The sequence below is a fragment of the Zonotrichia leucophrys genome, chromosome 4A (genome assembly GCF_028769735.1).
Source record: "Zonotrichia leucophrys gambelii isolate GWCS_2022_RI chromosome 4A, RI_Zleu_2.0, whole genome shotgun sequence".
In the NCBI taxonomy this organism is placed as follows: Eukaryota; Metazoa; Chordata; class Aves; order Passeriformes; family Passerellidae; genus Zonotrichia; species Zonotrichia leucophrys.
In genome coordinates this window covers 14,914,940-14,929,245 of record NC_088174.1, presented here as the reverse complement: position 1 = coordinate 14,929,245, position 14,306 = coordinate 14,914,940, and the positions used below count along the sequence as shown (strand labels likewise).

The 14,306-nt window shown below is 48.3% G+C and overlaps 1 protein-coding gene across 1 annotated transcript in view; it reads right to left on the bottom strand.

The window, feature by feature from the left end:
• Positions 1-743: 743 nt before the first annotated feature.
• SH3BGRL (SH3 domain binding glutamate rich protein like) overlaps positions 744-14,306 on the bottom strand; it is a 31,351-nt gene continuing 17,788 nt past the window's right edge. Inside the window, exons 2-4 of the mRNA XM_064712695.1 lie at positions 9,115-9,300; positions 5,749-5,829; positions 744-2,829 (exon numbers count right to left, since the gene is read on the bottom strand). Of these exons, the coding sequence (XP_064568765.1) occupies positions 2,797-2,829; positions 5,749-5,829; positions 9,115-9,300 (300 nt within the window). The 3' untranslated portion in view covers positions 744-2,796. The remainder of the gene's footprint in view (positions 2,830-5,748; positions 5,830-9,114; positions 9,301-14,306) is intronic.

The following is a 14,306-nucleotide window of genomic DNA, read 5'->3' as shown; positions in this document are numbered from 1 at the left end:
GGCCCTTTTCCCCTGTGCCTGATGGTGCTTGGCTGTGCTTCAGCTGCTCACACAGAAGCTGATCCTGCACAAATTACCAACCACTCTGGAAAAAATCAGGTTACTAGTTTTCACCAGACAATGCAAACTGAAGTCTGGAGTTTGGGCAAACCCCAGGGCAGGTCAGAGGCAGCGAATGTCGTTTCTGTAACTCTGCAGATCTTGCAGGTGGTGCAGAACTTCAGTGAAGGAAGAAGGAGGTACCTGCTGATCTACCTGGCAAACAGGAAAGGTGTAAGTGAAGTTTTAGTTTAAAATTTATCCTGCACTGCCCTATGGCAACACAAATAGAAAACAGCACAGCTCCCTGCTGGGAGCAGCACAAAGCTAATGAATTACAGTTTGTGAATGAGCAGGGGAGGGCTGGGTGAGCCCTGAGTGTGGGAGCAGCTGCTGTGTCCCAGCCACTTCCGACTGGCCCTGCCCTGGGGAAGGAGTGGGAAAGCAGGAGAATGAGGAATAACCCAAACTTGACACAGTTTGGACAGGTGCATCCTAAATTCAATCCCATTTAGTAATTAAATCCCATTAGCTGCAACAGGTGAGAGATCCAAGCCAGCAGACTTCATCTGCAGCAGCAGATCCCTGATGTTCACCTTGTATAAATCCTGAGCTTTTAAAAGGCAGTATTTCCATCTGAAAAATTCACTTCTTTCAGCTTCAAACTTCAAACTGTGAACAAAACATGCAAACAAGTCATGGAGTGAGAAAGTGTTCTAAACCAACTTTATTGGAATGATACAGGAATGGTTAACATACAGGTTAAATCCTCAAGGCCTGCTTTCTACAGAGGAAAAAATAAGAAAGAAAATAACAAATTCAGTTTTTGCACCCATGGAAACAGAAAACCAGCACAGAGGTAACAGATTCCTGGCACTCCTAAAGTCATGCAAGAGATCTGCATCCAAAAACTCAAGTTTTACACACACAACAAAGAGATTTTGGGTATTTTCAGTTTGTGTTGGTGCCTTGTTCCCCGGACAAAGGAATAATTCAGCCTGGCTCGCCAGAGCTGCCTTAGGAATGCTGATACAGTTTGAATGCTCCCATATGGCAAGGGGGGGACAGACGAGGGCAGTGACTTTGCTTTCTTAAACTTGGCAATTTTCTTGACCGTTGAGACAGGGATTGACCTCGTTTCAGAATGTTTTGGGTCGCTGAACTGACAGAATTTGGCAGCTACTTTTAATTACAGCTTCTCCAAAATAATGGCTGGAATTCACCAAACGTGCACAGGAAGCACAGCAAACTGCTGTGGGTACAGAGACTTGTGTGTCAAATCCCACTTTCCTCACCACACTTCACTCAGTATTCCACAGTTCCCAAAAACTTGAGCAGGAATTTAGACACAGAGAAAGATTTTGGCCAATATTAAGAAAGAAAAACAACCTCGTTCAGAAAGATGAAATCATAGTGAACAACAAAAATCTGATGCTGGATTTAAAACATAACCAAACTTCCATCCCCAAAAGATCTCAAATTTCACAGAACTGCAGTAACTCCTGACAAAAGGTGTTAATAAAAAGCACAGTTTTGTGTGTGTTAATCTTTAAGGTAAGGCAGCATCCATCCATCCATCCATCCATCCATCCCTCTGCCTTGTGATTCTGTGCTGCTTTTGTAAGCACAAGCTTCCAACTGCTTCCCAGGCTCCCAAAATGATAAATCAGGAATTAAAATATGGCCAGGAATTACAGGCTCCCTCATGAGCACTGGGAGAACACACAGGTTAATATTGCACGTGGTAAATTCATCCACACAAGACACTGAGAGATTTGAAATTCCTATTATAGTTTTGTGATATGGCAATAAGAATGGAAATTAAGTTTTTATACCTTAAAAAAAAGAAGTCTTGCTTAATTACAATAACTTTTGCTATTCAAACATTTATTTCCTCATTTGAAAAAATACTATATGAACCTAATGGCTACTTGAACATGCAGTGAGATGTTTAATGCTCTAAGCAGTGTGAACTGGTATTTTTGTAGAGAAATACATTAAAGGCTTTCACCCTTACACAGGTAAGGAAAGGCCATTTCTGGCTGTTTTGGCTTGTTTGCAACATTGAATCTTGCCCCAGATGTGTCATTGCTCGTGCTTAGGCAGCTGTGAGGGACCGTGTCCATTGCCCTTTCTGTCCAAAGAGCCCACACAGATCCCTTCAATGAGAGTACATGGGGTTTGTTGGGGGTTTATCACCTGTACAACTGTGTAACAATACAAACCTTAAATATCCATTCTACAGAAGACAAACACGACTTTCCAAAGTGACTACAATGGTTAAACTACACAGTACCACCTACAAATTCATCTGAAACCAGGAAAGACACTGAAAATTTACTGTGTAACTCAGTAACATTTTTGAGGCAACTCAGGCACTAAATTAGTATCTGACGAGGTTTTAGATGCTGTTTTCCATAGTTTAAATACTTGGATCTCTAGGTAAAACCCATCTGCATTTTTAGTACTAAAATAGTTTCTTTAAGTTTACACAAAATGGATGAATTGCCAGGACAGTTTAAACTAAATGTAACTCATTCATGTCTGATTGCTTCAGCTTCCATCAGAACCCACTCCTGCTCCTACCCTGAAATTCCCATTTCCATCCTGTGTTCAGTTTGTGTTATGGACAGTGAATGCTGCAAGCACCAATCAAATGTTAGAAATCACATCTACATTTCTTGAAGCAGAGACAGTTGGACTATTTTATAAAAAGCTGTGGAAATTCCCTTTACAGACATTTAAGGCAGTTGAAATTCACGCTTGCTGCTTGGCCAGTGCTTCAGCTTCCTGAAACAGCAAAGAACAATTACATGTTAGTGGTTTCTCAGTATGTTTCCAAAGGAACACTATAAAACAATAACCTGCATTTTTCAATCTTCTTTCAGCCTTTGTAAGGTGATCAAAAATGGGAACAGAATGACAACAGAAGAAATGCAAAAGGAATTTCCCTTTGGTTTCTCCAAGTGTACTTTTGACTGCAGATTAATTTAATTACCTGCCAGCAGCACCATGACCTAGAAAGAGATGAATCAGAAATGAATTCCCAGTGCCCTCAGTGCAGCACCTCAGTAGGGACAGCTTGGTTTATTTGAAAGGACAAAGTTCAACATCTGCCAAGATGTGCTGGAGCCATTTGCTTTTATGACTGCACACAAATACTCAAGATAACAGATTCAATATCATTGTTCCATGACCCAGCATTGCTAAATAAACAAAACACATGAGGAAGAAGGACTAAGAGGGGAATTTCCAAGAAGTCTGTATGATTTTTTTAGGAGGAGACACAGTGGGTGACCCCAGCCTGCAGGGCAGGAAGTCCCACGTGTATCTCTGTATCTTGGATGTGTGGCTCACTCTGGCTGTCCTGGCTCACTGCCCTCATCCTGCCTTTGAACCCAGGGCGTGGGAAGAGCCTGGCTGGAGCTGCTGTGCTCTGCTGTGCTGGCCTGTGCTCTGCTGTGCTGGCCTGTCACAGCTCAGAGAGCAGGGCCAGGATGTCACCAGGGCTCGGATGTCACCGTGCACCCACAGGCCTCGTGTGAGGACATCCCGGCCACCCGTGGTACAAAAGGCAGGTGAGCAATGAAAGGAAGATCAAAATGAGATACAGAGCTGGAAAAAAGCAGTGTGTTTGATATTCTCTAAAAGACAAGTGGTTCTTTGAATGGTGAGAAAGAGGAGAACGTTCCCTTGGCTTTGTAACAACTCCCTTAACCAGCCCAGGGCACTGCAATGGTGGCACCTCACTGGTTGGGGTTTTTTTTCAATACAAAGTACATTTCTTCAGAACAGGCACTGGAAAGCTGGAGAGCATTCCTGGTATTTCCCTCATGCTCAGGAAGGTTGGTACAGGTAACCTGCTAACCTATTTTTCTTGGATGTCAAATTCCATTTCCTTGGGCGTAGGCCTCCAGGTTATCTGGGAGAGGCTCAGTTTTCCAGGCCTGACACTGTCCCTCTTTCATACTTTTCCTTAGTTCTCCCTCAAGGCCTCTCACTGAGCATCCTCTCAGTCCTGAAATCCATAATAAATAAATAATTAAACATAGCTTTTAACTCACAAAACCCTCTCCCTTTAAAATCCACTCATATTGCTTGAAGTAGAGATGTTTAAGAAAAACTGAAGGCCAGCCTTTTCCAGAGTTTGTAGATCCAAAGGACAAACCAAACCACCAGGGCTCAGAAAATAGTTACCTGAATTTACCATGCTCATTTCTGAGCCAGTCCTGTTTAGCATTGATATCAAACCTTTGTGTTCAGAGTCAAATGACTTCCCAAATCTCTCCTGATGGCATCCAATGGAGGTTTCCTGCCAAGGCTGCTCCCAGTCTCCTGCCATTTTCTGCAGTTGCCACGTCATTCCCTATAGCATTATATCTAGGCTGCACACAGCTATGCTGGAAACATCATTTTCAGAGATTTGTACCCTCCTCAGCAGCCTGCAACCAACTTGACTGGACATCCTAATTGTGGGAGGGATTCCCAAAGTCAGCCCCAGAGCAGGACACACGGGGGACAAGGTCACTGCTGCAAAGGTTATTTACTGTCATCAACTCAACACAACATGGAAATTCAGCAGGGTACAGCTGTGTTCTATCTCTCCTGTTTAAAATTCACCTTTTCCTTAGGTGAGGACAGAATTGGAGCATCCCTTAGGACAGAGGCAGAGCTCCTGCCAGCCAGCAGGTCTGGAAGCAGCGACGTTCCCAACGTTACTGAGACAGGTGACCTGATTTGTTATGGCAGCAGCTGCTCTCTGGTACCACTGCACTTCCCAGGGGAAAGGCACGAGCTTCCCTGCATCCCACAGTCTCAGGATTGCTCCCTGGTTCCTTGGCTCCATCCTGCACACTCTGCTGAGCAGTAAGTGCAGATGTTCCAAGGAACTTCACAGGACTGTGGCGCTGTGTGCAGCTGGTCTGATGCCAGCAGCGGGTAACGCTGGGGTGCAGACCCCAGCTGCTCTGGGCAGCTCTGCACAAGGCAGTTTTTCCTCATCACACCATCCCCAGTGGAGCTACTGCTGGAAATCTGGCTCCCAAAACTGCTTCAGTCAGCCCCACAACCTGCAGTGCTCCCTGCTCATGGGTCACCATCCACCTTTAAAATTAGGTCTCTTAGTGATGTGCCCAGCACGACCTTCGGCTCGTACACGAGTAAAGCTGAAAGGGAGCGGCGTGTTTATCCACTGGAACAGGAGAGCTGGAAGTGACCTGGAGGATCCTGCTGCTGTCAAGTGAAACGTATAAAGCAGGCTTGTCTTATCCTATCAAAATCAAAAGGAGAATTCCAGCCCATTGCATCCACAAAGCAGTAACCCAGTTCATAATTGGCAAAGGAAAATAAGCTTTGGATAACAAGCCAGAGGAAAAAATTACTCTGAAGCAAGACCATGTTATTTCAGAAACAGTGACTCTGGTTTCAAGGGATTTTCTAGTAGAAAAATCTCATCAAAATTTCACATTAATTAATTTTTTTTTTACTGAATTGAAAACATTCTTTGATTTTGGGGTAATTTTTTTCATCTAGGTTTCTTATGCATTCTTCAGTGCAAATATTAACTACTCTTTTGAAACTGAAAAGCCTCTGGAGATTGAGTATCTCCCAGGGAGATTGAAGGGGGCAATGACAGCACACAGATCCTATTGTGAGCAGAGGAGGAGGAGGAGAAAGCCACAGGCTCCGTGTGAGGAGGTGCTCACCCACCTTTGAGCCAGGAGGGGCAGTCAAGCCCAGGAACGCGTACACGGCGTTGTTCTCCCGCGCCTCGAAGAAAGCATCGTAGTCCTTCAGCATGGCAGGAGGGAGGGGGAATAAAAGACAGAGGAGTGAATTGTCAGAAATAATCTCAACTCAGTTCAGGGTGTCACCCAACCCACACTGAGCAAACTGCTTCCTGTGCCCGAATGCAGAATCCAGCATCAGCTCAGGTGCGTGGCATTAGCACTAACAGCACACAAACTGGTCAGGCTGGAAAGGACAAGCTGGGAATTCTTTCTGTGTCCCAACAAGATGCTGCTGTGAGGTGCTCCAGCCTCTCCCAAAGGGACAGACTCCACACAAGGCAGGTGCTGTCAGTGGCCTGGTGTGGACATTCCCCTAACAGGAGCAGCTGAGCCTGGACCTTGGCATCAGAAACCCTGCCATTCCTAGATGTCATTGCTGACTCCTGATAGGGATGGCAATTGTGCAACTGTGACTCCAGCTCTCAATCTGTCAGAAGTTCAACTGGAACTTTGACAAAGAGTGCACCTTTTACACTGAGAGTGCACCTTTCCCATCACATTTCCCACTAAGGATTAGTCTGTGCAAGTGAAGGCAATGGGGTGGCACTGTTTGCTCACAGAGCACTACAAATGCCCTGAACACACACAGCCACTTCCCAGGAAAACGAAGGTAATAAATAAAAAGAAATATCAGTTGCCAAACTCCCACAAGTTTTGTGCAAGCTCACTGTTGTCCAAGTTACCACACAATTCCCTCACTCTGACTTCTGAACTCAGCAGGGATCAGTCCCAATGACTTTCCTGCTCTCCATTTTTAACTGACTGTAACTTCACCAGCTCCCCCAGCTTCCCTGGGCAATGTTTGGATGCAGAGTCCTGGCTGGGAAGCCCAGGGCAGGCAGCAGCTCTGGCCCAGGCTGGAGTCAGGGAGAGCTGTTTAGGGCATGGTGCTCTGGGAGACAAAGGCCTAAGGAGCAGCAGCTGAAGGGGCAGCTCTAAGGAGAGGCTGCTGCAGCTAGAACAGAACAAAGTACAGGGACCAGAAGATTCCAGCTGCCTGGACTTCAGGGATATCAAATTATTGCTCCATTTGCACATGCAGCACTTGCAGGCTGGTTTGATAAAAATGTGTGTGATTACAGTAAATCCTCCCTGAAGCCCTTCTGTTGACAGGACTGGGGCTGCTTGATAACAAAGGGATTGTTTATCTGGCTGGTGCACAGGCCATGAGCCTGCTCCCCAGCATCTCCCAGCACAGGAATGCTGGGCCTGAGCAGCAGGGCTCATGCCAGCCCACACAGCATCTCCAGCTCAGCCTCTCTGCTGTGCACGGGCCAGGAAGGCCAATTTGCTCTTTGCTCTGCCACTTGTGCTGCATCAGATGGAACAAACAGGGAACTTCATGCTTGAGAGGCATCAGATAAAGACAGAAAGAGGTTCAAATTCTGGGCACAGAATTAACTTTTACTTTCCTGAAAGCTGAACTGTAGCAACTTGAATCCAGCAAGAGAAACTGACCAAATTTAAAGAGTTCAACATGACATCAATCAAAATTTTGGGGATGAAATAAAATCATAGCAACCTTGCAACCAACCCCTTCTCAGATAACTACTGATCCTCATGTCTGTCACTCCAAACCATCCTTTTTCCTTATCACAACCAGTCAGTAAAATTTTGAGAGTCAAGTGGCACAACAGTTCATTGTGGATATTATTTCAAGTTCTGCTTCTATTACAAGCAAGAAAAATTCTTGGCACATTGAGAATAATTTCTTTCAGTAGGCACAGATTTGTCTCACAAAGGTCCAAAAGAGCTGGCAGGTCCTGACTTACAGACTGTGCAGGTCAGAAACAGACTTCAAAAGGACCAGAGGAATGCACACTGTGAGCTCTGTTCAGAAGATACTCAGTTTTAAAAATAAAACTAACAGTTAATCTAATAATCATTCAAGCATGGCCTGCTGAGTACAAGTACTGCAGGGCAGCTTACTTTTGATCAAGCATTAAAATAATTACATAGGATTTTTGTTTGCAACACGAGTTTCAATCTGTCCAAGGCACTGGAGTTAGTGAACCACAGCAGCACACAGAGCTCATCCCAAGAAGGATCAGAAAACTGATTTATGTTCATGGCAGACATCAATTAATGAGATCTGGGATTCAGATATGGCAAACCCCACATGGGCAGAACAGATCTCTGAACCTGCTGCAGAATGTAAGCTTGGTGTAAAAGGGCCAGATTTCTCTGAGGTGTTAGTTCACAATCATGGGGAAGATGAGGAGTAAAAAAACCTTGCAACTTTCAGAGCCATAAGATGGGAAAAAACCCACAGGACAAGAAAATTAAGTATGTACTGCAAGGGAAGATCCAAATCAAGAGGTCTACATTTTAATCTTTCCTATGGTGTGACTGGAAAACTCAAGAATCAATTATTACTAAAAGCCAAGATGGGAGGAAATGTCCAACACCTCCTACAGCCTTGCCAGTTTGGGCAACTGCAGCTGGGCAAGGCCTGCGTGGCTGCTCACTGCAGTGAGGCACAGGAGGTGGCAGTGAGGAAGAGGAGTGGGATGAGCACAGGAGGCTGGAGCTGAGGGGATGAGCAGAGGAGGCTGCAGCTGAGGGGATGAGCAGAGGAGGCTGGAGCTGAGGGATGAGAGGAGGCTGGAGCTGAGGGATGGGCACAGGAGTCTGGAGGGGAGGGAGGCTGGAGGTGAGGGGACAGGCACAGGAGGCTGGAGGTGAGGGGATGAGAGGAGGCTGGAGCTGAGGATGAGAGGAGCTGGAGCTGATGGGATGGCACAGGAGGCTGGAGGTGAGGGGATGAGAGGAGGCTGGAGCTCAGGGGACAGACACAGGAGGCTGGAGCTGAGGGGACAGGCACAGGAGGCTGGAGCTCAGGGGACAGGCACAGGAGGCTGCAGCTGAGGGGACAGGCACAGGAGGCTGGAGCTGAGGGACAGGCACAGGAGGCTGGAGCTGAGGGATGGGCACAGGAGGCTGGAGCTGAGGGGACAGGCACAGGAGGCTGGAGCTGAGGGGACAGGCACAGGAGGCTGGAGCTGAGGGGACAGACACAGGAGGCTGGAGCTGAGGGGATGAGAGGAGGCTGCAGCTGATGGGATGGGCACAGGAGGCTGCAGCTGAGGGGACAGGCACAGGAGGTACAGCTCAGGGGACAGGCACAGGAGGCTGGAGCTGAGGGGATGGGCACAGGAGGCTGGAGCTGAGGGGATGGGCACAGGAGGCTGCAGCTGAGGGGACAGGCACAGGAGGCTGGAGCTGAGGGATGAGCACAGGAGGCTGGAGCTGAGGGGACAGGCACAGGAGGCTGCAGCAGCCTCACCCCCAGGTAGCGGCTGTCGTTGAAGAGCCGGGGGGGCAGGGGGTTCCCGCTCGCTGGCCGACTGTCCTCGGGGACGTTCTCCCGCATCCATTTCCGGTTCTCCTCGTTAGCTGCGATGTCCTTCTCCTCAAATTCAATTTTGTTGGCTTCCAAGAAGCCTAACACATCTTGCTGCTGCTTTTTAATCTGTCACAAAAGAAGAAGGAAGGGAGATAAGGTAAACAAAATCAGTGAAATAATTTTTGATGCTGCTCTGGGGTTCGATGCAGAAATCAGGGGGTGAAAATCAGGTTGAAAATGGGAGTGGTAAGAAAATTCTTAGAACCAAAAAGTATCTTCTGAAGAGTCAGAGCTGGAACAGGCTGAAGCTTAAAGATGCTGTCCCTACACAAATGTGAGTGTTGTGTACCTTAAAGGCGCCCACCCAAAAGCAGAGGTGTGAGCAGGGCCCTTGTGCTGGCCAGATTTTACATTTAACTACTCAGGGGAACGTTGTTTTTTCAGGTGCAGTGGAGTTTGTTGGAGGCACATTTGAGGTACAAACTGCTTCCTTGTGCTCTTGGAAGCACAGGCTGAACCTCCCCATTCCTTCCCAGAGTCCAGACTTTTGTCCACCTCGGTGACAAAAGAGAAGTGGCTCAAACTTCTTTGCACAGACACCGCTCTCCCGCTGTGTCCTGGGTGTCTGCAGGGCAGGCACAGTCTCTGGAGAGCTGTGACCCCACATCCCCATCCCAACTTCTGTCAAGGAAGCTGGGTGAGGTCCCAACCTGATGCCATCCATCTTGTGCACTCACACAGCATCCAAGGGAAAAGCAGGATCTGTGTGGCAAGCACGGTGCTGGCTCTGCACAGGGAAGGAGTTTTTTATTATTGTCATTATGAATTACTGACTTATTGACACAGAGATGTTCTGCTTATGCTCTGCTCTCCCTCTGCATAACTTCAGCACCACAAAGGAGATTATAACCATGCACATCCTAGCAAACAATAAAAAAATGGAATTTAATGGGAAATTTGTTTTCTTCAAATTACCCCCTTCGCTGCAAAGCCGATCCAAGGGCTGGCTTTACCCCAATGAGCCGGGTGCCGCAGGAGCAGCGTTTCACACAGATGTTGCTGGTGCTAACTCAGGTCAGCCGCAGCTCCCGGAGCAGCCGCTCCATATACGGCCACAGGCAAACCCGGAGCTGCCGGGGTCAGGGACAGCCAGCCCGGAGCCAAATATGGAGCCCGGGCCCCGGCTCACACAACCCCGCAGCCACGGGCACCGGGCCGGGCCCCGGCTCACACAGCCCCGCACCCTCGGGCACCGGGCCGGGCCCCGGCTCGCACAACCCCGCATCCACGGGCACCGGGCCGGGCCCCGGCTCACACAACCCCGCATCCACGGGCACCGGGCCGGGCCCCAGCCTGCAGAGCCCCGCAGCCACGGGCACCGGGCCGGGCCCCGGCTCACACAGCCCCGCACCCACGGGCACCGGGCCGGGCCCCAGCCTGCAGAGCCCCACATCCACGGGCACCGGGCCGGGCCCCGGCTCACACAGCCCCGCACCCTCGGGCACCGGGCCGGGCCCCGGCTCACACAGCCCCGCACCCTCGGGCACCGGGCCCGCACCCTCGGGCAGCCGGGAGCAGCAGGAGCAGCAGGAGCAGCAGGGAGCGCGATGGAGAGCGCTGCCCTGAAGGATGTGGGCTGGGGAACAGAGCCCAGCACATCCCAAAGAGAATCTTCAGGCACTCCCTGAGGCCTGGAGCTGCTCAATCCATGGCAGGGTCCGTCAGAGCTCGGGAGGGGCGCACCCAGCTCAGAGGGACCCATCCTGCTCTCCCGACACAGGGAATGCGCTCCCGGCTCCAGCAGGAAGCTCCTGCTGAGAAGCCAGGGTGGGTGATTCCTCCCACCACGTCAGCACAGGAGCCGCTGGACTCTGCTGGACTCGCTGTGTGAGCACCCTGAAACACGAGGATATTGCTAATTTTCATCATGGCTAAAAATAAATCAAACTGGAGGAGTTAATATCGCCCCGAGGAAATAATTTGTGTAGAGGCTGTATAAAAACATTCTCAGCAGACTCAAAGCTCTGGGTAAGAGGTTTCCTTGCCTGCCTCTATCAGCAGCAGGAGGGGAAGCTTTTTCTGTTGTGCTCTACAGAGGGGAAAAAAGGGAGCACTCCCTTCACGGACTGTTTTGTAGGGTAAAATAAGGGAAGGTCTTTGGAATTGTAAACTCTTTAGTCAGTATGACCCAGTAGGAAATGTAATTTTCTTTCCCTGAACCAGTTACATGTTTAATTAACCATTTCCTACAATCTCTAAATTTCAGATCCAAATAGGTTTTATTACTCTTAGGTCCTTAACTTGTCCAAAATCCATTGCTTAGTGAAAACATTTTGAGATGCTCCAGAATGATTAAGGAATTAGAGAAAACCAAGCTTTTACTCACTCTACCATTAACCTGTACACTGTCACGTAAAACAAGAGCTCTGAGTTGGACAGGAGTCAGCATTTTGATCCCCTGAGAAATCACTTCATTTTTTAAATAATCCTTTTGCCTATGAGATTGTTTTAGCCACACACACATCCTCACACCCTCCCAGCATCTCACAGTCTCTGGGCTGTTTTTTTCAGCTCCAGGAGGTACAACCACATCCCAAACTGTTGACTGTAGCTCCAAAGGGTGATCACAACCCTCTCTGCTTGTTTTTGAAGAGCTGGCAAAACTGGAAATGAATTTATTTCTGCTATAAAAGGCACCATTGAAAGGCAAGCATGAAGTTTGGTCTCTGTTGCTCTCGGGCCATCTGTAGTCAAGGGAGGTAATTCTCTAGAGAAATCTAGAGAAAAGCAAGGATGGTGTTGATGCATGAGGAATATTAGTCTGGAACCCTTGTTTTCTGGCCAGACAAAAGAAGTTGGGAGATGAAGCAGCACTGTTTGCTCCCAGCTCCTCAGACAAATCCTCCGGCCACGGTGGTGAGCACTTCCACAAGAGCAGTAAATGCTCCAGAGAAACAGGGCACCAACTGCTGGGCAGCAGGGACAGCGAGCTGCCAGATCCTGTTATTTTATGGGATTTTATTTAGAAAACTTCCATTAATCACTGGGAGGGAAGGGCTGAAAATAGAGCAAGAGACGTCTGCTGCTGCTTCAGGGTGTTTTGTCTTACTTGAAAGGGCACACGTTCTCCTCGGGACAGAGCTGGAGACGGTTCCTGCTGCCCATGTTTGGGAAGGAGCGAGGAGCCCCCTCAGGATGCGCCTGTCAGCAGCAGCGCTCGCTCCCCCAGAGCCTCCCCCGCGTGGAGAGCGGCCAGCGCCTCCCAGAGCCCGCACCTCGGCCTCAGCATAAACAACCGGCATGGCTGAGACCGCCCTGGCCGCGAAGGGCGGCTCACTGCAGTTGGCAAACACGAAAATCCTTGTTTATCCCGAGTGCTCCTGACACACTGTGAGAGCCGAGAGCAGCAGGAGAGCCGGGAACGTGCCTGGAGTCAGAGCAGGAGCTGGGGAGCCCAGCAGGGCCCCGCGGCTCGGGACCAGCACTGCTGGGGCAGGAGCACTTATGGGGAGCACAGGAACACAGAAATGAAAGTAGGGATGGACAGACAGCTGTGAGGGAAGAGGCTGGGGGCAAAAAGGGGAAAATCCCTGTGGGATGGAGGCAGAGGGATGGAAGGAGAAAGGGTGGGAGCAGGTGAAACCAGGGCTGCATCCTCTGGAGTCCCCACCGCCCTCAGAACAGCCCATTGGGCTTCACCCAACCCCAGAAACAGAAACACACCCTGCCTCAACACACACTTGGGAGAAAAACAATTCCTAAGGTGAGCGGAGATATTTTACTTCTTGCTGATGTTCCCAATACTGAAAGGAACATTTAATGAAATAAATCTATTTTCTCTTTGGTTTGGATTTCAGGGTCTGGTTCCAGGACAGAAACAGCTTTCTGGCAAGTGATTGGTGGTTGAGCAAAGTCTCACCACACACTGTGACCTTGTGCTACAAAATCCACTGGGTATCAACATTCCCATCTCTTGCAGTTACAAGCCAATCAGAAACATTAGGCTTTCACCAGAGCATGGGCACAAAATAACATTATAAAAATGAGTGTAGAATTGTGAACAAGTATCACCCCTCACTTGAGTACACATCAGAAATTCAATTTACTGTTCTTAATCTAACTCCCATCAGTGATGTCAGTAACACAAGAGAAACCACATCAAAGCTGCCAAGAGTACAAACAGGTGATGTTTGCCAACAAATCAATCCATCAAAAATAAGATTGTAACCCCAAAGTGGGAATAAACTTTCTAGAAAATGCTGCAACATTTTAGATTCTCTTCCAAATCTTTAATAATTTAGAAAAAAGTTTAAAAAAAGAACTCAGCTAAAAGATAATAAGCATTAAGGAGGCAGGGATGATGCTGCAGAACCTTGGTCCAGTGAGCAGGCAGCACTCCAGCCTCAGCTCCAGCCAGGATTGTGCTGGCTGTTCAAGAGCCAGCTTCTCCCAGCACCACCCACTGCAGGGAAACACTAATTTTAAACACTTTTTGGAACTGAACTTCACAGAGGGTCTATCTCATTTGGTGTACACAGGCACACACACAGAGCACAGTCCAGTCCACACTGCTGGCCAAGAAGGGGTTTGGGTTGGTTTTTTTCAGTCTTGTTATTTTTTCAGTTTATAAATAAATCCCTGGTTGGACAATAGACATGTTTTGGAAATCTATTTATGGACCACTGGAACTCAAATTAAGTTTACAGTCTGAGTGCTGCTGTTTTGATCCAACACAAACTCACTGACTGCAGCTCTGCCATCCTGGCCCTTGGCAGGGGCTCCTCCAGCACTTCTGTGGCTCCTGTGTCCCAACCTCCATGCAGGGGAAAAACATAGATTTTATTAATTTGTTTCCCAATGATGGGATTAAATGGCTCATGCTTTATTGTGAGGATTTAGAAGAATTATAAATGGATTTCTTATGATGTTCCCAGCCACCACTGTATCATCAGTTATAACATCAGGACAAAAGGAATGGCCTCAAGGTGCGCCAGGGAAGGGTCAGATTAGGAATCAGGAGAAAGTTTTTCATGGAAATGGAAATGAAGCATTAGAACAGGCTGCCCAGAGGAGTGGTGGGGTCACCATTCCCTGGAAGTGTTAAAAACGTGTGGATGTGGCACCTGAGGACA